Here is a 24,606-nt window from a genome sequence, read left to right on the forward strand (position 1 = left end):
TTTATCTCCAAGACCTCTAACATGTAATGTCCCTCTGATGTACTCGTTCCTGATCCTATCCATCCTGGTCACTCCCAATGAGAACCTCATCATAATATTTCTCTGCCACCTCCAGTTCTGCTTCCTGTCTTTTATTTATGACACTCCTATTTTGAAGGTTGGAAGTGTGTTGTGTGAGGTGAGGAGGTCTCTTGTTTAGAGTTGTGCTGTTTAAATGAATAAACTTGCATCCTGCAGCCGTGGCTCCTGTCCTTTATTTACTGTTAAGACAATGTTAAATAATAAAAAAAAAAATTATGTTTGTCAAATAGCTCCAGTAAAACAAATGTACACAAAAATACAATCATGATAATGTTTTAGTCGATTAATCACTTAAGTAATCACTTAATATCACCTAATATGAAGCAAACATGCAGTTATTGGTTGGGTCCACATCATATCAAAAAAAGGCAAAAATGCCCATCACTGTTTTTTAGAATCAAAGCTGATATGTATGAATATCTCATTTTGGCTATAACACAAAAGTAATAGGTCTGCTTTCATGGAAAACTAAGGAAATTTTAAAATATTCACATTTGAGAGGCTGAAATCAGAGGGTATTTACATATTTAAATCGAAAAACGATCAATCGATTACCAAAACAATTGTCAATTAATTCAGTAATTGATTAACCATCGATTAATCATTGCAGGTCTAGTGCGCACTTCTTGTTGTATTTTTAAGATGTGTTTCATTAGCAAAATATTGAAAATCATTTATTTGTAAAAACAAAGAAACAGGCAGATTGTGCTAAACAATGTAGTCTTTTTATATTTAGTGGTTGTTGCTGGCAGTGGAAGGCGACTTATATACTTTGTCCTTTTTTGGCCAGAGGTCCCCTCCAGGAGTCTTATTTTTGTTTTTATTTGAGTGGCGTTTTGCACATATTGCTCTTCATACTGGGTGCACAAACTGGTACACCAGCCTCTGAGAAACATCCGGCTTGCGAATGATGCCCTTCTTGTAGTACTGACGTATGGATCGGCTCAGCTTGTCATAGTTCATAGCGGGACGGTTCTTCCTCAGCCCCCACAGTCTCGCCACGTGAGCCGAGTCCTCGATTTTAAAAATACCTGAATGCAATCACAGAAATATGCATTAGGACATATTCGTGTTCAAAATTAATGTCTTAATGTTTGTTTATTGTGATTTACTTTAAATAAAATTTTAATGTACTAGTAGTTAAATTTGCTGTAAAAAATTAGTATTCAAAAATATGAGGTACACGTTTTCAGTAATTGTAGTGTAATATTGTAGTTCAGGTAAAAAAAATTAAAATGTCTTAAAACTGTATGTATTACACATACATATTTTTGTCTGGAATGGGCAATATAAATAACATATAATTGATAAAATACAGATTTGGCCTACGATAGAGCTTTGGGACTCCAGCAAACCACGGTGAGAGCCATTATCCACAAAAGACAAAAACATGGAACAATGACAAATCTTCCCAGGAAAATTTAAATTATCCTAACAGCGCAGCAATCACCCATCAAAGAGGTCACAAAAGACCCCACAACAACATCCAAACAACTGTAGACATCACTTGGCTCAGTTTAGCTCAGTGTTCATGACTCCACCATAAGAAAAACACTGAGCCAAAATGCCCTGCATGGCAGACTTCTAAGATCAGATTCAGAAATAGAACATCATACCAACAGTAAAATATGGTGGAGGTAGTGTGATGGTCTGGGGCTGTGTTGTTGCTAATAGAGGCCCAAGTTATTAGCTTTAGGGGGTCATGTAGTTTTTTTTTCTCCCTTAATAATAAAAGTTTCATTTAAAAATTGCATTTAGTGTTTTTGTTAACATTAGAATATCATCTACCTTTTTCTTTGTTGAGCCAGCGGATGCAGCGTCCATAGTTGTGAGGTTTGAGCAAAAGTTCTCGGAGGAACTGCCACAAGTGAATTGGCTGACCCGAGCAAGAGGAATCAGCCTCGGACCAAAGTTCCTCAGTGCCTGTAAATAACAGATTTTGAAAAAAAAACTAAACAAAAAAACATAATATTTTATTGATGCTTGTTCACAGACTGGGGGCCCCTTGCAGCCCATGCTATGACTATGGCTATTGTTGTGTGCTAAGTGGGTTAAAGGTTAAAGGTTACCCTACCAGGACTTTTGCTGTCTCCAACTGTGCACCTTTCCTTCATCCAGGCAGCTACATAGAGAAAAAAATCAGCTTTAAGAAAAACCTGACTGTGATGCTGATACTAGACTTTGTTAAGCTCTTCACCAGACTTCCAAATGTCCAAGTGTGCATGCAATGTGTCTCCACACTGCGGCGAGCGCTGGCGGAAGTCCTCCTCGCTCATGGCGCAAAGGTCCCGTCCCATCAGCTCTTGGAAGGCTTTTCCTGCGTGGGGTAGCCTGTACAGGTGCTCGGTCCAAAGCAGCCACTTCTGCACGTTGGCCGTGTTCCACTCCATTGGGTCTGAGAAGAAATAGAAATCCACTCATCAGTCGTCTATCACGGCTGAACTGTTAATCCAGCTATCCATTTTCAATTATGCTGGAGCCTACCCTAGCTGACTTTTAGAAAATAGTCTGGTTGCCAGCCAATTGAGTGGCACATGGACAATTTAGAGTCTCCAATTAAGCTAATATGCATACGTATATTGGCTAACACAATTGCACAATTTTTTTCTTTTTCTTTTCAAATAACGTAAAAGTAACCTTAAATGTTCATTTAAACCTTTCATTCGTCATGTATACTTGTAGAATAGTTTCATGCATGCAAAACCATAAAACATATGTATATTTTGGATGTTAACTGGTGTAACTGTGCTAGTTAGCAAAGAACTACAGAGCTGCTGATGACATCACAGAAAGGTGACAGACCTGACTTCCTGTTTTCATGTTGTGGCAAGCTACCAGGCTGCTAACAAGAATGTTTTGTGATAAAAATACATTAACAGCACAGTTGGACTTACACAACTTATATCCTACCAATAACGTATTAATTAATTAAGTTTTTTAATTTAAGTTTTTTTTAACCCAACCATTCATTCATTCATTTTCTACTGCTTTTTCTCACAAGGGTCTGGGAGGGGGTGCTGGAGCCTATCCCAGCTGTCTTCGGGTGAGAGGGCAGGGTACACCCTGGACTGGTGGCCAGCCAATCACAGGGCACATATAGACAAACAACCATTCACACTCACATTCATACCTATGGACAATTTGCAGTCGCTAATTAACCTAGCATGTTTTTGGAATGTGGGAGGAAAACCGGAGTACCCGGAAAACATGCAAATTCCACACAGAGATGCCAGAGCAGGGAATCAAACCTGTGTCTCCTAGCTGTGTGCAGCCTCATTTAAAGTGTATTTAAATTTACATTTTGGAATGTGGGAGGAAACCGGAGTACCCGGAGAAAACCCACGCATGCACGGAGAGAACATGCAAACTCCACACAGAGATGGCCGAGGGTGGAATTGAACCCTGGTCTCGTAGCTGTGAGGTCTGCGTGCTAACCACTCGACCGCCGTGCACTTGCTCCCAAAGACATAGTTATACGTTTTTTATGGGTTTTTTTGTTTTTTTTGTGTGAAAGATACAAATAAGTGATGATGCAACTCCACAATAAACGAGATTATGCTGTAGAATAGAATAGAGATAATGTCTCAGTGCCCTGCGATTGGCTGGCAACCTTCTGGCCTCAGTTATGTAGTTCTCACATAATCCTAAGCTAACTAAACACTTGTTGGAGGAAGATACGGACACAGTGAGAAAACATCCATCTTTCCAGATAATTCCCGTCTCTTTTTCCCGACTACATGATAGATGTCCTGCACAGTCAAAGTCAACAGGCTTTTATGACGGCTGCTTTATGACAGCTCATACAAGCGTGAGTTGAGTGTTTGCTCTCCAAGCGCGAGGCGACCTCGCCCAGGAGACTATGTATACACGTTCTACCGGCAGCTAAGAATCCTTAGCCGTCACGACCCGACAATACCGATGCAAAGGTTAGGATTAAACACATCCTGGTGCTTTGCATGAGTAAGGATATGATGGAGGAGATCTGTCATCCGGAATCAGCCATGTTGGTTTTGGGATTAAGTTCCCGAAGTTAAATATCACAGAATCAATATGGCCTTTTTCAGCAAATAAGCAGTGATAACTTTTTATACGCTTAGTTTCTTATTCGGTTAGGGAGTGCGCATCTACCTGGCGTGATGTTGAGTAATTTACAAGCCGTCTCGATGTCCTTCAGCACCTCGCCCACTACCATGCTCTGCACCTGCTCGAGAGACCGCTCCGCCTCCGGGCCTTCCAACCCCGATGGGGAGAGTCCCTGCTCCTGGCTGTCGATGACCGGGCACTGCTCAGGCTCCTCTCGGGACGCCCCCATCCGAGACATGTTCGAGCCCTCTGACACTTTAACGAGCCAGGCAGCGTCTTCTGTGGCCAGCATGTCAAAGCAGGGGAGGTAAAGGCCCGACATGCTGCCTGGCTTGGTTTCCACCAGGTCCCATGGTTCACCACAATCCCTGTTTCGCTCAAGGATGGTCAGGGAATCCTCTGGGATTCCGATTCGGGATCCGTAAACACTGACTTCCGCTAAACCTCCAATGGAATTTGACATAACGGACACCTGTGAATGGAACAGAGACATGGTAAACATCCATGCAAATATACCCCCTAGTGGCTGTGTTTGGTATTAGAATAACAGCGGCACGGTTCTCAGTAAGTGCTATGATTTTGTATATATGACATATATCACGCTCTAAAATTCATAGACTTGTATTTGATGTTGCCGAAAAATATTTTGGAAGTGATTAAATATTCTAAGAAAAAAAAAAAAATTTAATGAACATTACACATTTATTATTACATACATATACATATATATATATATATATATATATATATATATATATATATATATATATATATATATACACACATTATCTTAATATTATCTTAATATTACATGATATTTACAATATAATATAAACTACAAAATAATACAAATAAAAAATAAAATACAAAATAATATAATTATATAATAATAAATTATATTATATAATTTAATGAACATTACATATGTATTATTACATACATATATATATATATACATACACATTATCTTAATATTACATGATATTTATAATATAATATATATGTAATATAATATAAAATACAAAATAAATACAAATAAAGAAAAAAAATACAAAATAATACATAAAAAAGAAAATAAAATAAAATACAAAATAATATAATTATATAATAGTATATTATATTATTTCTACTTTGCCATGCATTTTCCATGCCGCTTATCCTCACTGGGTTCACAGGTATGCTGGAGCCTATCCCAGCTGTCTTTGGGCAAGATGGCGGGTGGTATTAAATGGATATAAAATATAAAATTAATATAATAATTATCATTTTTATATTTATAAACTGAACTGAACTAAACTATCAACTGAATAACATAGGTATAATAATACATATCTAATATTACTGTAAAGATTTTTTTTAAAAATGACAAATATTAATTACTCAAAATTACTAATTTTTTCAGCATTTCAACAATTTTTCTTCTTCTCATATGATCACAAAAAAGCGCTAGAATATAAAACCTTGTTTAATGAAACTTACAAAAGATCCTCAAGCGTAGTTTTTTGTCCTTGAATGAAACGTTAAAGAATCTCTGTCATTTCAGGAGCATAAATAAAACAAAAGATAAATATTCCTAAATAAGAGCCATCCTGGTGGCAAGCAAAGCATGTAGTCCTTTAGTGAGCTCCATCAGAACCTTCTGGCTGGACGCAAACTGATAGCAGCTTTAAGGAAGATGAGGTACTGGTTTAGGGGGCTGACCCTGAAGAGGGTTTATCCCCAACACAGTGCAACCTGGATTTGACTGAGTCTCTTAAATTTGTGGGTCAATGGTCCAGAATGGCCACCCGTCTCGGGGGGCAGTTGACTAGTATGGAGGCGCTCTTTCAAGGTGCCGTCACCACAGCCACCGGCTCCAGTGTCAGCTGGAGGTTTTAATCAAAACCAAAGTCTGATAATGTGCTGGAACATTTTACTTCATCTGCCCATGGCCTGTTTTTTTTTTTTTTTTATGATCACCATCATAAGTGTGCTTTTATGGACGTCAGCACAAGTGTTGTAATCTCACGGTGAACTCGGATGTGGCACCAGACGTGATGTGGAGTCCACACAGGTGGCTTATGTGGACGCTTATCAGCTGTAAAGAAATCTTCTATAGAGAGCACATGTGCTCTGTTTGTCCATATCTTGAAGAAATTAAAGTCCCAATAAAAGATTAGGAAATGATCAACTCCGCCCATCAAACGTCATATTAAGAAATGTTCAGGTTTTTATATGGAGAGGGATTGCAAATAATCATTTGGGGTTCAATACCGAAATCAAATGAACTTAGCCACTTTTTGTGATGCAAACGTCGATAATTCAATGAAAAAAAAAAGCACATGCTAGTAATTTTTTTGCTCTCTGTTAAAAATACAATACATATCAGGGGGAAAAACTAATTGTGTAATGTAGTGGGGCACTGACCTCCTTGCCCCTAATACAGAATCTCCAGTGACGCCAATGTCCTATGATTCTTTTTGTTTCTTTTATCATTCATTCATTCATTTTCTACCGCTTATCCTCACATGGGTCGCGGAGGGTGCTGGAGCCTATCCCAGCTGTCTTCGGGCGAGAGGCAGGGTACACCCTGGACTGGTGGCCAGCCAATCACAGGTCACATATAGACAAACAACCATTCACACTCACATTCATACCTATGGACAATTTGGAGTTGCCAATTAACCTAGCATGTTTTTGGAATGTTGGAGGAAACCGGAGTACCCGGAAAAACCCACACATGCACGGGGAGAACATGCAAACTCCACACAGAGATGGCCGAGGGTGGAATTGAGCTAATTGAGCTATTAATGTTTGTTGGTTGTAATGATTGTTTGTCTATAGCTGCCCTGCGATTGGCTGGCAACCAGTCCAGGGTGTATCCCGCCTCTCTTCAGAGGTTAGCTGGAATAGACTACATTTGTTGTTCGTCGAAGTGTCAAGCGAGGGGTCTGATTACTCGTTAAACATAGCGACAAAGATGTGTTATGTGTTAATGAGCGAGGACGGAATGCATTTGTGGCAGACCACCACAAATAAATGAACGTATTAGAAACACAGAAGTTATTACTTTAAACTTGTTGCAGCATAGCATATAGCAGTTGTATAGCTGTAATGGTAATGGTTTTATTTCATTTGAACATGCATCAGATTACAATTGAATGCATCACATAATCAGTTCACAGTTCCACATGTCCAAAAGGAGTAGGAAGAAGCAAAGCTTATTAAATCCTACCCCTCCATCTGGTACTTTTACAATCAGTAACTGTTACATTTGTTCACTTCCTGCTTTCCATAATACAGTTTAAGTTTGTTTTTTTTTTTCAAATAATGTACCTTGTACCGATGTACGAGGTGATATGACCATCCAATGACATAATGGGTACCATAGTAAGTGTCAATATAGTGATATATATAGCACATCATGACTGGTTCAAGACTCTTCATCCTTGTATTTAGCAAACATCAACTGCTTGTATTGTTTCTTGAATTGGCTCATCGTTGTGCATTGTTTGAGTTCCTTACTCCAGTGATTGTCAACAACTGTGCCGCGGCACACAAGTGTGCCGTGAGAAATCGTCAGGTGTGCCGTGAGGAATTATTCAATATTACTTTTTTAATTAACATGTATTCATAACGTTCTGCAAATATTATGTCATTGTCGCGTGTCATTGGTGTAAAGACTGGCAGAGCAATGTAATATTCGTCCGTGTGGCAACACGTAGCTGATTGCCTCGTTCCTCTAATATAGACTTAGTGATGCACATGAGAGGTAGTGGTGACATTTTGTAACATTGTTGGTTAAATTAGTATGCGGATCAAAAGGATCTGCTGTGGCGAGTCCGTAATCAGGAAAAAGCTGAAAGAAGCAAATAACGTTGGTTATTGGTGTGCCGCAAAATTTTTCCAACGTAACAAACGTGCCGTGGCTCAAAAAAGGTTGAAAAACACTGCCTTACTCAATCCATTCCATAGTTTGATTCCACATACTGAAATGCTATGGCTTTTTAACGTAGTCCTAGCATATAAGTGTTTCAAATGTAGTTCTTCCCTGAGATCATATTTCTCCTTTCTTGTAGAGAAGTATTGGATGACATTTTTAGGTAATTGGTTATTTTTAGCCTTATGCATTATTTTAGCTGTTTGAAGATGAACTATATCAGCAAGTTGAAGTATTTGTGATTTTAGAAATAAGGAGTTAGTATGTTCTCTGTAGGCGGCATTATGAATTATCCTTACTGACCTTTTTTGCAGTACATTTAGCGAGTGAAGATTGCTTTTATAGTTATTACTCCATATTTAGAAACAATAAGTAATATATGGTAGAACCAGAGAGGAATAAAGAGTGTGGAGTGATTTCTGATTGAGAACAAATTTTTGCTTTGTTCAATATTGAAATATTTCTGGCCACTTTATGTTGTATATTTGTAATATGAGGTTTCCAGCTAATATTTTCATCGATTGTAATTGTTTATACCTTGTTGACTGCTCAGCGTAAGCTTGTGTCATCTGACTGTGAGCCATTCTATGAAAAGCAAGTAGTGAACTTAAATGAAGTTATTGCCCCAAGCATGCTTAAAAAAAAAGACCCCCCCCCAAATCATCCTCCCTCCTGCTCAGCCTTCCTTTCATCTGCAGTGTCCCGTCTAAGCCACACTTAAAGCTTTCTCCGCTGCGTGTCAACTCTGCTCTGTAACAGCTTGCGCTAAGCCCATTAGCATAGCAAATTTAGCCATATTACCTTCTTCCAAAAGGAAGAGGGGGCACAGGAAAAAGACACAAACACTTTGGGGGGAAGACGGATTAAGTCCCTGACTGATCTCTAAATGAGTTTGGTCAAGAAGCTGATATTCATTTCAGGAGCATTAGACTTCAGTCCATTTGCTCAGCAAAGTCAGCCTTTTGACAATGACGGAAGACGGCGGCGGCGTCGGGCCATGGGAACCGCATTTCTTCCACATACGTGATCCCTTTGAGACGGGAAGACAGTGACGACGTGAGGACTGCAGCTGTGTAATTGGATTTCTGGCTTCTTTGACGGGACAGCAAGTTACCTGCAGCTTTGACCCAAAATTGACTTAAAGCGGCAACAAAAAGGCCCCACAAGAGGTTCTGTTGAAATCAGAGCTACGGGTCTCCATCTCCAACCCATCATTCTTCATCAATGTGACAATGTGACAGCGGAGTGTTTAGATGAGAGTTAATAAGTAGAAATCACCAAAAGGCAAAAATCTTCCCCAAATTGACCGAAGCGTCCAACAAAAAGTGTGTGTGGTTTGCTCTCGTCATGGAAAAATAATCAGTTTTTACTTTGTGTTATAAACAGGACTTGAGAGAACAACATACACCAAAAATGGTATTTTTCTCCTCAATTATGATGCATTAAATAGCATCTGGACAAACAAAACAACCCTGAAAAAGACAACAATAATGCTAAAAACTCCAAAAGTTAAATAGTCCAGATTATGAAAGACCTATGGAAGGATTTTGTATATATTTTTAAAATAGAGCAGACAGTCCATGTTGTTTTTGTCATTGTTGTATGAGCCTTTAAACTCGAAAAATAAACTTTTTCCACAGAGGGATGCATGAATATGGAGGCAAACTTTGATATTTGATATTATGCAAACCAATCCATGTAGATATGCTAAGACGTTTAATATAGTTAAACAAAAAACAGCCATCATTTGAAGTTTTATGTTATTGGTGATTTTTTTTTTTACTTATCTCAAAATGTTTTGACTTTATTATAATGTAGCATTTTTTTCCAATATTTGTTTGGCTTTCATGATATTACAACTTTAAAAAAAAAATTCAATGTTTCAACGTTCTATAATTATAATAATGTATAATCTATATAATATAATAATAATAATATATAATAATAATATAATAAAATAATTTTTTTGCTACTTTTATTCTAAAAGTATAACTTTTTTTCTCTTTTTAACTTTATTCTCCAAATTTTTTGATTTTTTTTCTTGTGAAACGGCTGCTTTTTTCTTCCATATTTGCTGTTGTTTTGCTGTTTGTCATGTGTAATTTTACTTTTTAAACGTGCCAAAGGCCATAAAAAAAATAACGACCACAGTCCACACTTTGGACACCCGTTATACAAATATCAAATGTAAAAATATCTACTGGGAAAAAAAAGCTTTTTTTTAACGGTGTGTTCTTACCTGGAGCAGCTACAGATGATGATGTTATTGATGGACCGAAGTTGCAGTGATGTCGCCGTTGGGCTTCAATCGGATGAAGGATGACCTTCTAAGGGGTTGCCCAAGCGTCGCTTTGGGATGGATGGAGGTGCATCAGGCAGCCAAATGGGTGATGATGATGGTGGCGGATAGGAAAAGAGCCCACGTCGGGTTAGCTTTATGTTAAGGCGCCAGCAGCACCTGCTGGAGGGGTGACACACACACTCACACTCACTTCTGACAGAGTGAGAGCGAAGGAATTCCAGCTCCATTGACAGCTATTTAAATTTATAGGGCCGCCTTGTTTACCTATGCACACAAGCTGGTGTGTGTGTGTGTGTGTGTGTGTGTGTGTGTGCTCTCGTTTTCTGTCTTTGTGTGGCACCACCCTTGACATCTCACCTTTTATTGTAAGGATATTTGTCTTTGTGGGGATTTTCAGATGAAAAATGCAGGGATGAGGAGTTACTTCTTGAGTGTCTATGTGCACAGGCCTCCTCAAACGCCATTTGACCTTTCTGGATTAAAGAGAAAATAAAGCTTATAAAATAAGCTTGCTTTATTGGGAAAAAAGGGTCTCAAACATGTGAAACATTATACTTCCTATAGTATCAAAAATACCACTTTTTAAAGAATTCATGAAATAGAAGTGTGGAGTTGTATCACTACCTGTACACAATGTACACAAATTCATTCATTCATTTTCTACCGCTTTTCCTCACTGGGGTCGCGGGGGTGCTGGAGCCTATCCCAGCTGTCTTCGGGCGAGAGGCGGGGTACACTCTGGACTGGTGGCCAGCCAATCACAGGGCACATATATACAAACAACCATTCACACTCACATTCATACCTATGGACAATTTGGAGTCGCCAATTTTTGGAATGTGGGATGAAACCGGAGTACCCGGAGAAAACTCATGCATGCACAGGGAGAACATGCAAACTCCACACAGAGATGGCCGAGGCTGGAATTGAACCCTGGTCTCCTAGCTGTGAGGTCTGTGTGCTAGCCACTCGACCACCGAATGTACACAAATTATTTGTAATTTTAAAAGAGCTTGTGAAAAAATTAGGGATGCACGATTATTACTGGTACCGATAATTAGCGGCCCAATATCAGTCGACATCGGTATCAGATTTTTTCCCAATCATGAAAAACGATATTTTAAAAATGCTAAGTAACTTAACCATGTTAGTGAGTTCCCACTAACCTGCATGGAGGAAGTTGGTGGTTTGGTCTCTCTCTCTTCCTTCCTCCATCTGTCTGCACCGCTCATTGTATTCTGCGTCCTGATTGGCTCTAGACCATTGTCAATCAATGCCCTGCCTCGTGTCTTCGAGCTTGCCTGCTTGCAGTTTTTGTATGTTTGCAAGTTTCTCCCTGACAAAACCCACAACGTCGACAAAATATTCTGCACCCAAAAGGCACAAGAGGATGCTATGCTAACCATCACACAAAATGTTGGATTTGTAGACATGCTATAGGAATGTAGTTAGTTACGCTGCTGTAGGGCACCATTACAGATTAAATTAATATTTGGTTCGAGGCGGGATAAAACAATATGTTTTAACAAGGATACAAAAACACTACTACAACACTACTATATTTTACCGCTTATCCTCATGAGGGTCGCGGGGGTGCTGGAGCCTATCCTAGCTGTCTTCGGGCAAGAGGCTGGGTACACCCTGGACTGGTGGCCAGCCAATCACAGGGCACATATAGACAAACAACCATTCACACTCACATTCATACCTATGGACAATTTGGAGTCGCTAATTAACCTAGCATGTTTTTGGAATGTGGGAGTACCCAAAAAAAAAAACCCACGCATGCACGGGGAGAACATGCAAACTCCAAACAGAGATGGCCGAAAGTGGAATTGAACTTGGGTCTCCTAGCTGTGAGGTCTGCACGCTAACCACTTGCCCACCGTGCAGCCTTGATATCAACATATTGGCATAAAAATTTGATGAAAGACAGCACAGCAGCACTAATCATGGCAGCAGAAGAACAGGCCCTAAACACAAGATCAACAGAGGCCGGTCTATCACATCAGACAGGACCCCTAGGTTCAGGCAGTACAAAGACGCCCCAGAGACAGTGTAGGCTTACACAGAGTGGCATAACCAGGGACGAGGAATAATGTATAAAGAAAATGAACATGTGTACCAATTATGGGCTGTAGAATCAAGATAGCAGACACCATTTTTGTTGTTGTTTTGTACCAAGTACACCACCACCCAGACTCTGTAAAAAAAAAAAAAAAAAAAAACAGATGTAGAAAAACAAATGTAGAAAAATAAAAAAATGTTTTGCATATATTTGTTGTTGTAGGGAATACATTATTTTTTTATCACCATTTTTTTATGGAGATGAAAGATAAATAAATGTGGAAACTGGTTTGCTTTGTTTCTGCATAAGAGGTTGCAAAGTTCCCCTTTTTACACATAGTTAAGAAATCTTTTAAGATGTTTAGATGTTAAACCAATGTTTAAATTGGTGCTAAAAATGTACCCCCTTCAACAACTGTACAATTGTATTTAGAACACATTTTTTTTGCAAATACTAAGAAATGTTTAATATTTTGCTTATTTTCTGTTAGATTTTGTTTGTTGTTTTAGTTAGGACAACGTGAAAGTGGACCAGCATCATAAATACAGTGTACTGGATTCCACTATATTGAACACACACACACATATACATATATATATATATATATATATACATATACACAAACAATAAAAATCTATTCAATTTGTTTCCACAAATAAAAACGTATCACGCTAGCATATTAGCTTTGGTCTTCAGTGGCAAAATTTGCATGGCAGTTTCTTCAAGTGCCGTGTGAACTTTCCTTTGGATATGAAACAACGTCGTCGCGCTTCAGCGCTGCTGAGCTAATACAAGCTAACAGACGTGATGTTAACGCCAGGGCGTGCATGTGAGTCATGAGCGTGCAGGTGTCCCCCTATGTCAACAGGTGCCAGTGACCCCGCCCGCCGGGGTCGTCTTAGCAAAGTCAACAGCATCCTGGGCTCTAAGCTGCCGCTTTTGACGCACTATTGTTGCAGGGCAGAAATGGTTATTCTGGCGTTAAACGCGTCCTTCCGGAAGATTGATGAAAGAAAGCGATTAAATTTCAGAACAGGATGCTGAATATAATTGATCTGGAAAAAGACGAGTCGTCTTATAACGGGGGTCGGTCGGGACTCTCTGTGCTGTAAATTTAACATTAGTCTTGGGAGTGCAACTGTGCTCTTTAAAAGTATATTTTAGAAGCTTTTGGTGAAATTTGAGCTGGTAAAAATGGAGTATAAAATTAATAAAAATAATAAAAAAATATTGAATAATATTAAACCTTTTAATAAATAAATTTTCACAATTTTTTTTTTTACAAAATAAGTACAGGATCCATGATTTATGATTAAATAAATAACTATTTTTGAAAGTACTTTTCCAAAATGGCTTGCATCACCTATTGACCACAATGGTTTGCTGCCATTTAATGTATGATGGTGGCATTTTAATGTGATAAAAACATCCCTAAAGGTCGCTCTAGTGCCGTTTATCCACGGAATCTTGGCTAACATTTGTCGTTTACAACGCCTGCAGGTGTTCCCTCCCTTCTGGCAAATAAAAGCCACAATCGTAATATTAATAGTTTCCCGCATCAAGCAGATGGTGCATGTGGACACGCGGTTTCTTTCCATCATGTGACTTTACTACAACATGCATACTCGGTTTTGCACATCGCATCATATGTAAATGGGACATTGTTGGCACGTTTTCAGAAGGCTTTATAGGTGGAAATTGTGTCAATGAGTTGTCTCTTTATCAGTTTTTATATCTTTAGAATTCACAGAAAACAGTAGGACTCGTGTTCATGTCATACAAGTATTATGGATGATTTGTGTGGGTTAGTTTTGATCATGGATAAGGTTTAGTTTGATGTTGGTGGTTTGGGATAGAGTCAGCGTGAGGCTTTTGGATTATTTTGTGTAGTTTGAAACCATAACATAATCCTAGTGTGAAACCCCCTTTTTCCACCCAATTGGCTTCGGTAGAACCGTTCTGGTTGGGGAGGTGTCTGTTACCTCGCACATCTTAATCAGATTCTGGCAGGGCCCACAAATGGCAGAAAATGCCTCTTTTTTGTCTTTTTTTTTTAAAATTTGAATATACTTTATTGCACTTTGCAAACTGCTTGTCTTGTTTGACTTGACAGCAGTTATCAAAAACAAGCATGTTGACTCTAAAGCACCAATAGATGGCAGATGAGATAGAGGTACCTCACTGGATCTTTTGTATTAAAAAAAAAAAAAAAAGTAAATATTTGCGTTGTTGCACTCATGCACATGAGGTCTAGCAGGCAGGCACACCTTCAGCTTTAAAACTAAATTAGTGTCTATCTAATGTGATTGACACTCAGTGGATATTACATACTCTTGGGTCATGTTTAGAAAAGTCAACCAACTTGTCAACCAACTTTACCCATTTTATTCTCCATTCAAAAAAATACACGTTCAAAGTCGCTGTCTGACGTGATGATAATGACGACGTAAAACTCACTTTCATGAGGACAATTTGGTGCAGCGAGCAGGTTTGAAAATCTTTTAAAGCTGTGAAGGACAGAAAGAGGAGCGCCGATGAATGCATCACATTTCACAACAAGCCCAAAATCAAATCTACTTTCACGATCAGAAATAATGAGGAAATGTGTGTGCAAACAGCAGTAAAAAGGTCAGTGCTGACTTTTTTCCCCCCCTCGAAGCAGAATCACCTTTTAATTGAAATCTGTAAAACACACGCGCACGCGCACATACTGGATTTAAAATTGATTTCTAGCACCACCTGCTGGCCAAGAGTGGAGCTGCAGCGCCTGCAGAGTACAAATAAATAACTTTGATTATGAATGAGTCAGGCAGGTAGCACACACACACACACACACCCACGCCGCTTGCATTGGAACTTTTAAATGCAACACACCCACGCACACAAAACATGGATGTGGAAAAATACAATCACTCACCAGGCAAAATATACTTTTCATGGCTTTTTAAAACCTTTTCTCACACTTCAATTACTCCGTAGTGTTTTTGCACCTTTGCAGACTTTTGAGAGCCTGCCTTAAAAAAAACACACACACACACACATCCAGCATTGTTTCACCTCATGTTTTAGCATCATCTTTGGGAGTTCCTACACAGGAATTTCGAGACAAAGTTCCAAGATTGATGTCTTTAACTCTTGCTGGATTTTGACCTATTTCCATTCCATTTGACCTTTAAGGTTGATTTAAATGATAATTGGGTCTGAAGGCTGAAAAACCCTCGAAAAAAAAGGGCCTTTAAAGACTCCAGTTGATTAACACTCTGCTTTGTGCTGCTGTGACATGTATTTGGACTTTTAAGGCCGACATCTAGTAAAAGACGTCCAAAGGATGAGCAAACCAACCTGTGTAGGAACCCAGAAGAGACGTCCCGGACCCTCAAACATCTTGTCCATTCGGGAGTGGTTGGTGATGGACATAAAAAATTAAATCAATCTGAAAGAAGCGTTCACACATCACAGAATCGTCTGGCTTGACGTCTGTGTGTCGGTGAAAGAGGGTGCAGGTCTAGGAGGAGGGGCTTGTTAAGAGTCATTAGAAAACAGTTTTGTCCCCGCCCCTTTTAAGGACTGCCAGCTGTGAGGTCTGTTTGTGTCTCTAGCTCTGTCCAAAAGGAAAGGGTCCATGGACACCCTGGAGAAGACAAGCATGTTTCAAAATCTGCTGCGAGGCCATAAAACCACATGTGGAACTAGCGTACCTGGTCATGAGTCACCGCTGACACGTTCGCTTGGAGGCCGTTTGACGCCCTGTTGACGGCGTTGTGAGACGGTCTGTTTTCGTCCCGTGGGGCCGACTCCTGCGTTTGCTCCCATATGGCGCCGGCGTCACCGATGCTGCAGTCAGCCGGTTCCCGCTTGTTCTTCTGCGGCGAGGCGAAGGGGTTGAAGTCCTCCTGCACGTCCCGCTGGGGCTGCGTGTTGAACTCCGTCTCGAAGGACGACAGCTGCTGGGTGACGCCGAGGAGGCCGCCGACTTCCACGCTGAGAATCACCCAGATCACGTCTGTCACGACGATGTGGGGACAAAAGGGACGAGCATGTCAAAACACTTCATTGTGCACCATAGTGGAAAGGGAAAAAGAGCCCTCTTTGACCTTGTGGTCATTTATAAAGTATATTACAACATTGGTTCTGTCACTGTTGTATTGTGCAATAGCAGTAAGGGGAAAACTGTTCAACCAGCATTAATACTGCTGATGAGTTAATTGTACACAACAGTATGGCACGCGTGAGTTTCACACCACAACAGCTGAGCGACGCAAACTATATGCTTCACTATCCATGTGCTTTTCCAGACCTAAAAGAATATAATAACATATATTTTCAGGTAAGAATTAAGAATGAAACCATGGAGGAAGTGAATGAAGTTAAGTACCGAGGTATCATCCACGTTTGATAGTCAGGTGAAGTATATCTCGACCGAATCTTAGTTGCTTTTGTTTTATTTGAAGGAATCTGACATATAAAGCAAAAAATGATCATTCATCTGTCATATTCCATATTACACATCATGGTCACAAGCTTCCCCAACCACATTCAAAACATCTTAATATACAAACAGGCAATAAAGTTGTAGGAATTGTAGTACTCTTAAAGTGTTATTTAAATGTCTAAATAATCTTGTGTCACTGGTTTTTTTGGCCACTTTTGTACTGGATCTGATCCCAAGCACCTTTATACACGGTCTGAGGTACAATATTCATTATTTTGGAAAATGCTTTCAACAAGTGTAAATATTTGCTGATTTATGTTGCTAGTTTAATCTGTATACATGTATATTGGGTGTTGTATAGTACACAATTAGTCAACAATTAATATTTCTGATGATATACTTCAAGTACTGATGCACTTGTGATGAGTTGAGGAAATTTGAAATTTTAAAAAGTCCAGTATATAAAGTCCTCATCAAGGTATTTGGTTCTCTCCTACCTCCATAGAACAATCCTGTGGCTGTGCACATCCGCCACTGGCCTTGGTACATTCCAGGAGATGCGGGACTTCTCATCTGCACACTCACATCTGCAACCTCCTGGGGCTCCAAAGACTTCACCATGACCGTGTTCACATGGCCAAACTGATCCCCACCAATGTATTTCAGGCACACACCGGGCGGCCATGACTCTGTTCCTACGACACACACCAAAAACAAAAAAAAAATGACACCTGTAATGAGCATGTAAAAAAAAAAAAGGCACGCCCTACGTGCAAAGACGTGAGCCAAACCCGAGTTCTGTATCCTCCAGGTCTTTGTGAAGGGTGTGTCTGGAGGGACTGACTCGCCTTCGCCGATCGTCACGTCTTCAACGAAGGACATAGAGGGTGTGTTGATACTGGGACTCTCAAAGTCGTAATATGCACCGATAGCAGCCTGTAGGTTCCTGGTGCAGCACAGTGCGGGAATGGCGTTAGTGCGAGCAGTGATTTGGGGATAGCTGCGTTAAATTAGGACATAAGCACACGGGTGTGGTTACTTTATGCATCTGAAGAATTCCATTTACCTGTAAATATTTTTGATGTTCAGGTGCAGCATTTGACTGCCCTGTCTTGTTTTGGTATTTGAATGTAAATGGAAACAACAGCTTCAGTGCCATTGTGGAAAGTTTTGCAAAGTTATTTTTACTTTAATCTTAAATGACAAAAAAACAAACCTCACCCTGCACACAAACAACACACAACCGCTGCACAAAATCAAACCAACGCCCATCAGTCAATAATTTCATGTTCGGTTGTTGAATGCACATTTCTTGTGACACAAACCAAAAAGCTCAGTTTTCCAGTATGTATATAATGGGCTGCATTCAGCACCAGTAATGGCCTCTTGACGGACAGTCAGCCGATCAATCCTCCAGCTCAGCGCAGGTGAAATATTTTGGGGTCAACGCTAGATTTATTTTTGTTATGATATTTTAAGAAATTCAAGATTACAGTGTCCATGTACAAAGACAGAAAGCCTTATAAGTCTTTGCCATCAGGTCATGACAGGGTGTATACTTGACGCAGCAACATGGAATTCACATTTATATGCAAATTTTGGCTTTAAAAGGCTGTGTTTTTTTTCATCATCCTAAAAAGCGTGCTTGAGCTTAGATGTAGTTTGCAATAAATTTCATGCTGTTTTTAATCTTCTTAAGGGCAAGAGTTCAAAAGTACACATTCTTGCAATTGTTCAACTGGTCTCAAGAATTTAATTACATGATCTCAAATGATCAAACTTGACTACAAAAACATTTACTTGTTGACATCCGCCAAGGCTTCAAAACCGATGACGTCACCAACCGAGCGTAGCCGACGTAACATTGAGCGGGCTAGCTTAACCGGAAGCCTCCCTGGACTTTAATTAACCCCCTCCTCGGCTACCTTGCTTGTGTTTACCTTTAAAAGTTTCACTTTTATTTGTGTAGCATGGATTTACTCTGTCACAAACGGTCGCCTGTGATCTTGTACAGTGTCTGGCCCGTTAAATAAAACGTTACGAAGTTGTTAACACAATGTGTTTGGCCCCATTTTATGTTTAACATGTATGCTAACAAGCTAATTGTGCTAGCTAGTTAGTTAGCCGTCGCGTCGATGTCCGGTGACACCACCAGCCGGGCCCTCCTCCTCGCACCTCATCCCCGCACTCACCAGTTGGTCATATCCAGGAAGAAGGCGCAGCCGGCGGGGTTGAGTTGAAAGCCCAACAGTCTCTGGAACTCCGTGATGAGGACGTCCTTGTCCGTGGTGCCCATGCAGCTGAACTTCTGCATGAGCTCCGCGTCTACGTCCATGTCAGTGCCCTCCATGAGAGTCGGAGGAGGACGGGGGGAGTCCTCTCTCTCTCTAGTGTCTCAGTGGGGTCCTAGGCCTGGTGTAGCCATGACAAGCAGTACCACAAGCACGACAACAAGCGTCAATGCGCATGGCTCGACAAGGGGGACGAAGTTTGACGTTACGACAGCACAGCGCGTCACCTGCGCCAATCACGGCGTAGACAATGACGTCATCTGTTGCTATTTGCAGCCCTCATCTCATTGGCTCATCCCTCCAGTCCAACTTACTCATTTTGCAGCGAAACATCTGATATATGATTTCATTTGGAAGCGTGAGAGAGCTTAGACCTTGTAAAACCTCATTTAAATATGATTATGGACACCTAACCTAAAAATTGTAAGTGTCTTATTTGTTAATAATAAATACAGTAGAGTTCAGTAAGCAGTTCTAAATAATGTAGTAAATAATGTTCATTATTTTGGATTTTTTTGACAACTGAAACCTAGCAGACTTTGTTTATTCCACTACATTTACAAAGTAATCATAAATAGGTTGCTGTATATATCAGGATGTTTAACATAGGCATAAAGAAAAATTTAGCTTTTTATTCGTCCAACTTTTTTCTGTATTGGGGCCACATTGAAAAAAATATCAGATTTTGAGAATAAAAGTCATAATAAAAGTCAGATTTTGAGCCAAAAAATGTCATTTGTCAAGGGAAAAATAGAGCATAGTTAGTCGTTTATTGTTGTTTATTCTCTGGTTTTTCTTTTCTTTCAGTGTGGCCCTAATAATCCATCACAGTCTGGCTATTCTGATCATGTCCTTTAATAAACGACCATCCCTGGTAGCCTGGCTAATTTCTGTTTTGCAGCATTTATTTCATGGAATTGTATTGGCGGTATTGTTTGTGTTTTTAGTATTTCAGCATTTTTCTTTTGCATTGGTTTCTAGTTAAGCGGACCAATGGAACCATGTTGTTCACTTTTACCCGGAACTAATTCTGCCCAGGACACATTTCTGATGGGAACATTTATTGGGGACACACGAGTCCACCATTGAGCGCCTCTCATTCAGAAACATGCCCAAGTAAGTAAGGATGTGTTATTTGTTAGGAGCGATATTATTTCTGTTTCCTAACTTCAAGATAATTGAAAAACGTAAAAGTATTTCCAACCGATACTCATTTTAAAAACAGTCAACCAAATCAGCCTGTTATGTTTTGAAGCGTCGTTACCTTTGTTCCGGCTGTGGCTATTTGCTGGAACCCATCTGGTTGCGAAAGGATTTTACTAAAATACGTTTTTCATTCGATACTATTCCAAGTTTGTGATATAACATCTGTAAATGCACATTAATTAGCAATATATATACGTTTATTAGAAATATAAAATTTTCAAAACGGTTAGGGATAGTGAATATTGAATTCGTCGTTTGTTCTGGTATTAGCTTGTTCCCATTGTCAGTCAATATTCAGAGATATAAGGAAAGTAAATACGTATTATTAAGGTTGCTATTATTTATGAAAGTTAACCAATAATATTGACTAAGTATATGTATTTGTATATACATTTGTAGACTTCATAATTTGTGTTCATTCCCCAGGTTTTACTGTGACTACTGTGACACCTACCTTACACACGACTCGGTAAGCTTCCAACCGCAAATAACACTAACCCGACTCATTACGTTTGTCTTCAGTTAAAGATCGAATGTATGTCTTATATTCTTGCCCCTGCTCTTGATTCTGCAGCCTTCAGTGAGGAAAACCCACTGCAGTGGCAGAAAACACAAAGAAAATGTGAAAGATTATTACCAGAAATGGATGGAAGAGCAGGCCCAGAGCCTGATTGATAAAACAAGTAAGTGTTCTTAAAATAGTCTCTATAGCAAAGCCTGATTTTTAAGAATGCTGTCTTCCTGTGTGTTGAATAAAATGCAATGTCCATTGCTTGTGTGGAATTTATAACACAGTACATGAATAATTGCTGATGTTTTTTTTTTCATTGTCAACAGCGGCTGCTTTTCAGCAAGGAAAAATACCACCCACGCCATTCGTAGGTGCTCCCCCTCCAGGTAGGATGTTTTGTTGGACTGTAACAATGCCTCGGGCAGCTAGTGGAAATCCAACTTAAAATTTGACATAACAATAAAATGCAGCAAGCAAGTTATTGTTGTATGTATGCAGGTATTGGAAGAGAACCAGACTGGACCCATGCACACTGGGTTTTGGCCTGATTGATGTGCAACAAATAAGTAGAGCACAGGAATGTTTCCAGTTTCATTTAGCTAGGGGCGTGTCAGACGCAGTATTATGTCCACGAGGAAGAAGGTTTTTCCGTCATGATACCGTAAAAAGCTGCAAAACCAGGAGCATACAATTGAGCGAGACATGTTCGGTGCTCATCAACAGGCTGTAACGACACGTTACTTTCACACTTGTCATGTTTGGTCTGGTTAAAACAGGTATCGTCATCCATCTGCTTTGCTTTATTTGGTCAAATATGAGCACAAGCCCTAACCAACCGAGACTGCCTTCAAAATGGTTCTCAATCTGCCTGAATGTATGGGAAACACTGAAGTGTTGCATACTTCAACCAAAAATATTATCCCCCCCAATACATGGGCATTGTATGTGTTTGCGTAAATGTATTATATTTAACACAGGTGGTCCTCCACGTCCAGGCATGCTGCCAACCCCACCAATGCCTGGCCCTCCTATGATGCCCATGATGGGACCTCCGCCTCACGGAATGATGCCCGGTGGCCCTGGTAAGATAAATTTTACCATAATTTTTAGGCTAAAGAGCGCACCAATATGTAACCTGCACCCAAAGACGAAAAAGTGATGTGTGTGTGTGTATATACAGTAGGCCGCACTAGGTATCCACATCGTAACACGGGTTGTTTAGTATGCAGAAATATTAAATTTTTTAAAACTTTTGATAAAATAAACAGAACACTGTGTGGAACATGGCTAATTAAACAGTAGCCCACCAGAAAAGTCATTCATGGCTGTCGTCCCAAGAACTATCCGAGATCATTGCATAAGACTTCAAAATGTGATTTTTAGCTTCCACTTCACTTTTCTACATAACTCCTAGCATAATGAGAATTATAGTTTTTACCCAGGTATGGTACTTCTGCAAGAGAAGCTTCATTAACACAGATCAGCATTTTAACACTTCCTGGTATCTGCGTCATCTTTGCATCCTTGTCGTGTCCTCCAGCAGGAATGCGTCCGCCAATGGGAGCACCCATGCAGATGATGCCCGGACCACCTCATATGATGCGTCATCCTCGGCCGATGATGATGCCAGTCAGGCCGGGCATGATGAGACCAGACAGATAAGACTAATGTGGACGTTTTTTTTTATTTTTTACCACAAGGAGGCGCTGCACAGTGATGAGTGACAAACACATGCATGTATTTATTTCAATATAGCACACATCTGCTTTCATAGGAATCTGTACTGCCTGGTTGTTTCACTCTCATTCTGCAGACACACCCATTGGAGCATATTTGATGTTTTTTTTTTTTTGGACGTTTTTACCTTTTAGATTTTTTTTCACATTACACTGCTTTTGAGAAATAAATCAATCATTTAAAGCTAATGTCTTTTGTGTTTATTATTAGAAGTACCAACAGATGGAGCCAGAGTGTTACAATGCCCCGAGAGAAGAAATGTAATGCAGTTAGTGATTAAGTGCTAGCACACATCTTATCACTGGTCCATCACCGTACAACAAAAAATGTCACATGACGATCATGCTTCACAAAGCTTATGATGAAGGGGCTTGGTTGTTTATCTGGCCAAAATGTCTTTACAAATTTTTCACTCCAAAGTGCTCAAAACTCACAAGCGTGTAGATAGATCATAAGTAAAAAGTGAAAGTAATAAAATATATTAAGTACATTACTAAAACAATTTGTTAAAAAAATCAATTTTCTATACTGCTTATCCTCACGGCGGTTGTGGGCATGCTGGAACCTACCCCAGCTGTCTTATCTAAGAAAATTAGAAAGGGTTCTGTTAATTATTGATAATTACAGTTACAATTCAGAGTCACCAATTAACCTAACATGCATGTTTTTGGAATGTGGGAAGAACATGCAAACTCCACACAGATGTCCAAGCAGAGATTCCAACCCCAGGTCTGACTGTGTGGCCTACATGTTAACCACTCGTCCACCGTGCGGCCATGAGAAATCTTGTTACATTTTAATCTTGTGAAATTGTAATCAATACTGAATACAGAATTCTTTCAAATAAATGTAACCAATTTAACAGTAAGACGTCTATCTCATACATACTAATGGCAGTGATACTTTCATGGTACATACACTGTATACATATATACTGTCTATAGAATTTTAGCAAAACATATAAAATGTAGAAAAATATAATTGAATCTAGATAAAACAATTTATAAAAGATAAGTCTATTTTACCTCCTCTTCTGTGTTGTTTACTTTGCTCCCAACTGCAATCTAATCCATTTAGTCACGGATAAGATCGATGTCCATTTCCACACAGCCTGCAGGACCAAATATTCTAGAAAGCTCTCAGTGAGATCCAGTATGCAAACTACAAGCACTACATTACAAACATCTTTTCATGCTAAGTATGTGAAGTATAGGTCTGCCAAACAACCTTCAAATAAGGCTAATTTGACCTTTGGGGACATTTCAAGTATTGACTTCCCGTCAGCACGTTTTGTCTCACACATTCAACAACATGATGCTTCGAAGATCTAAACGTGACTGTGAGGTTTTCTGCTTCACTAAGTCCACTGGGCCGCCAATCAGGACCGGGACCGGCACCATGCACGGTGCATGGACACCCGGCTGTGATTCTCCTCCCTCCTTCACCTGCTGCATGGCCATATTTTATAAATAACCATGTTAAATATTTATATGTCAGCATCTGCACCCAAAACCCAAGTTTTTCTCCAAGTCATTCAAAATAATCCAATTAAATACAATTAGCACTTATAATAGCACACATGCTGCACTGAAATCAATGTAAACATATGACTTTTATTTATGTTCAGCTATTTCCATCCAGGGCGAGTGGTTAGCGAGCAGGTCACACAGCTCGTAGACCCGAGTTCGATTCTCCCCGTGCATGCGTGGGTTTTCTCTGGGCACTCCGGTTTCCTCCCACATTCCAAAAACATGCTAGGTTAATTGGCGACTCCAAATTGTCCATAGGTATGAATGTGAGTGTGTATGGTTGTTTGTCTATATGTGCCCTGTGATTGGCTGGCCACCAGTCCAGGGTGTACCCCGCCTGGGATAGACTCCAGCACCCCTGCGACCCTCATGAGGATAAGCGGTAGAAAATGAATGAATATTTCCATCCATTTTCTATACTTCTTATCCTCAGTAGGGTTGAGGGGG

At 39.8% G+C, this 24,606-nt stretch overlaps 3 protein-coding genes across 8 annotated transcripts; 1 reads left to right on the forward strand and 2 right to left on the reverse strand.

Moving 5' to 3' along the window:
• Positions 1 to 728: 728 nt before the first annotated feature.
• LOC131106511 (SAM pointed domain-containing Ets transcription factor) lies at positions 729 to 15,941 on the reverse strand. Of its 2 annotated transcripts, XM_058055653.1 has the most exons (9): positions 15,796 to 15,941; positions 14,911 to 14,960; positions 12,511 to 12,588; positions 10,323 to 10,858; positions 4,210 to 4,636; positions 2,279 to 2,476; positions 2,156 to 2,203; positions 1,870 to 2,004; positions 729 to 1,112 (listed from the first exon to the last, which is right to left on the reverse strand). In XM_058055653.1, the coding sequence occupies exons 5-9, from the start codon at positions 4,625 to 4,627 to the stop codon at positions 934 to 936; spliced, it is 978 nt and encodes a 325-aa protein (XP_057911636.1). In that variant the 5' UTR covers positions 4,628 to 4,636; positions 10,323 to 10,858; positions 12,511 to 12,588; positions 14,911 to 14,960; positions 15,796 to 15,941; the 3' UTR covers positions 729 to 933. The 2 variants fall into 2 exon arrangements, with proteins under 2 accessions (XP_057911636.1, XP_057911637.1); XM_058055654.1 differs by lacking the exons at positions 10,323 to 10,858; positions 12,511 to 12,588; positions 14,911 to 14,960; positions 15,796 to 15,941 and adding an exon at positions 5,644 to 5,804.
• ilrun (inflammation and lipid regulator with UBA-like and NBR1-like domains) lies at positions 14,816 to 19,389 on the reverse strand. 2 transcript variants are annotated; one of them, XM_058055655.1, is made up of 5 exons: positions 19,078 to 19,389; positions 17,656 to 17,831; positions 17,383 to 17,580; positions 16,152 to 16,456; positions 14,816 to 16,084 (listed from the first exon to the last, which is right to left on the reverse strand). In XM_058055655.1, exons 1-5 carry the CDS (start codon positions 19,233 to 19,235, stop codon positions 16,049 to 16,051), a joined length of 873 nt encoding a protein of 290 aa, XP_057911638.1. In that variant the 5' UTR covers positions 19,236 to 19,389; the 3' UTR covers positions 14,816 to 16,048. The 2 variants fall into 2 exon arrangements, with proteins under 2 accessions (XP_057911638.1, XP_057911639.1); XM_058055656.1 differs by having other exon boundaries at positions 17,677 to 17,831; positions 19,078 to 19,387.
• A 791-nt stretch (positions 19,390 to 20,180) lies between these two features.
• Positions 20,181 to 22,813, forward strand: snrpc (small nuclear ribonucleoprotein polypeptide C). 4 transcript variants are annotated; one of them, XM_058055047.1, is made up of 6 exons: positions 20,181 to 20,292; positions 20,809 to 20,851; positions 20,957 to 21,065; positions 21,220 to 21,279; positions 21,889 to 21,975; positions 22,434 to 22,813. In XM_058055047.1, exons 1-6 carry the CDS (start codon positions 20,285 to 20,287, stop codon positions 22,553 to 22,555), a joined length of 429 nt encoding a protein of 142 aa, XP_057911030.1. In that variant the 5' UTR covers positions 20,181 to 20,284; the 3' UTR covers positions 22,556 to 22,813. The 4 variants fall into 4 exon arrangements, with proteins under 4 accessions (XP_057911030.1, XP_057911031.1, XP_057911028.1 ...); XM_058055048.1 differs by having other exon boundaries at positions 22,437 to 22,813; XM_058055045.1 differs by having other exon boundaries at positions 20,182 to 20,292; positions 21,871 to 21,975.
• The last annotated feature ends 1,793 nt before the right edge of the window (positions 22,814 to 24,606 follow it).

Source organism: Doryrhamphus excisus, chromosome 18 (assembly GCF_030265055.1).
Source record: "Doryrhamphus excisus isolate RoL2022-K1 chromosome 18, RoL_Dexc_1.0, whole genome shotgun sequence".
NCBI classification, from domain to species: domain Eukaryota; kingdom Metazoa; phylum Chordata; class Actinopteri; order Syngnathiformes; family Syngnathidae; genus Doryrhamphus; species Doryrhamphus excisus.

Excerpts from the sequence above, each read along its gene's own strand:
- snrpc (XM_058055045.1), top strand. Across the intron at positions 20,852-20,956 it reads CCTACCTTACACACGACTCG|CCTTCAGTGAGGAAAACCCA; the intron begins GTAAGCTTCCAA and ends TTGATTCTGCAG. Across the intron at positions 21,976-22,433 it reads AATGATGCCCGGTGGCCCTG|CAGGAATGCGTCCGCCAATG; the intron begins GTAAGATAAATT and ends CGTGTCCTCCAG.
- ilrun (XM_058055655.1), bottom strand. The coding sequence starts at position 19,235 with ATGGAGGGCACTGACATGGACGTAGACGCGGAGCTCATGCAGAAGTTC. Across the intron at positions 17,832-19,077 it reads TTCCTGGATATGACCAACTG|GAACCTACAGGCTGCTATCG; the intron begins GTGAGTGCGGGG and ends GTGCTGCACCAG. Across the intron at positions 17,581-17,655 it reads TTTGGCTCACGTCTTTGCAC|GAACAGAGTCATGGCCGCCC; the intron begins GTAGGGCGTGCC and ends TGTGTGTCGTAG.
- LOC131106511 (XM_058055653.1), bottom strand. The coding sequence starts at position 4,627 with ATGTCAAATTCCATTGGAGGTTTAGCGGAAGTCAGTGTTTACGGATCC. Across the intron at positions 2,204-2,278 it reads CTTGGACATTTGGAAGTCTG|CTGCCTGGATGAAGGAAAGG; the intron begins GTGAAGAGCTTA and ends TTCTCTATGTAG. Across the intron at positions 1,113-1,869 it reads CTGGCTCAACAAAGAAAAAG|GTATTTTTAAAATCGAGGAC; the intron begins GTAGATGATATT and ends GATTGCATTCAG.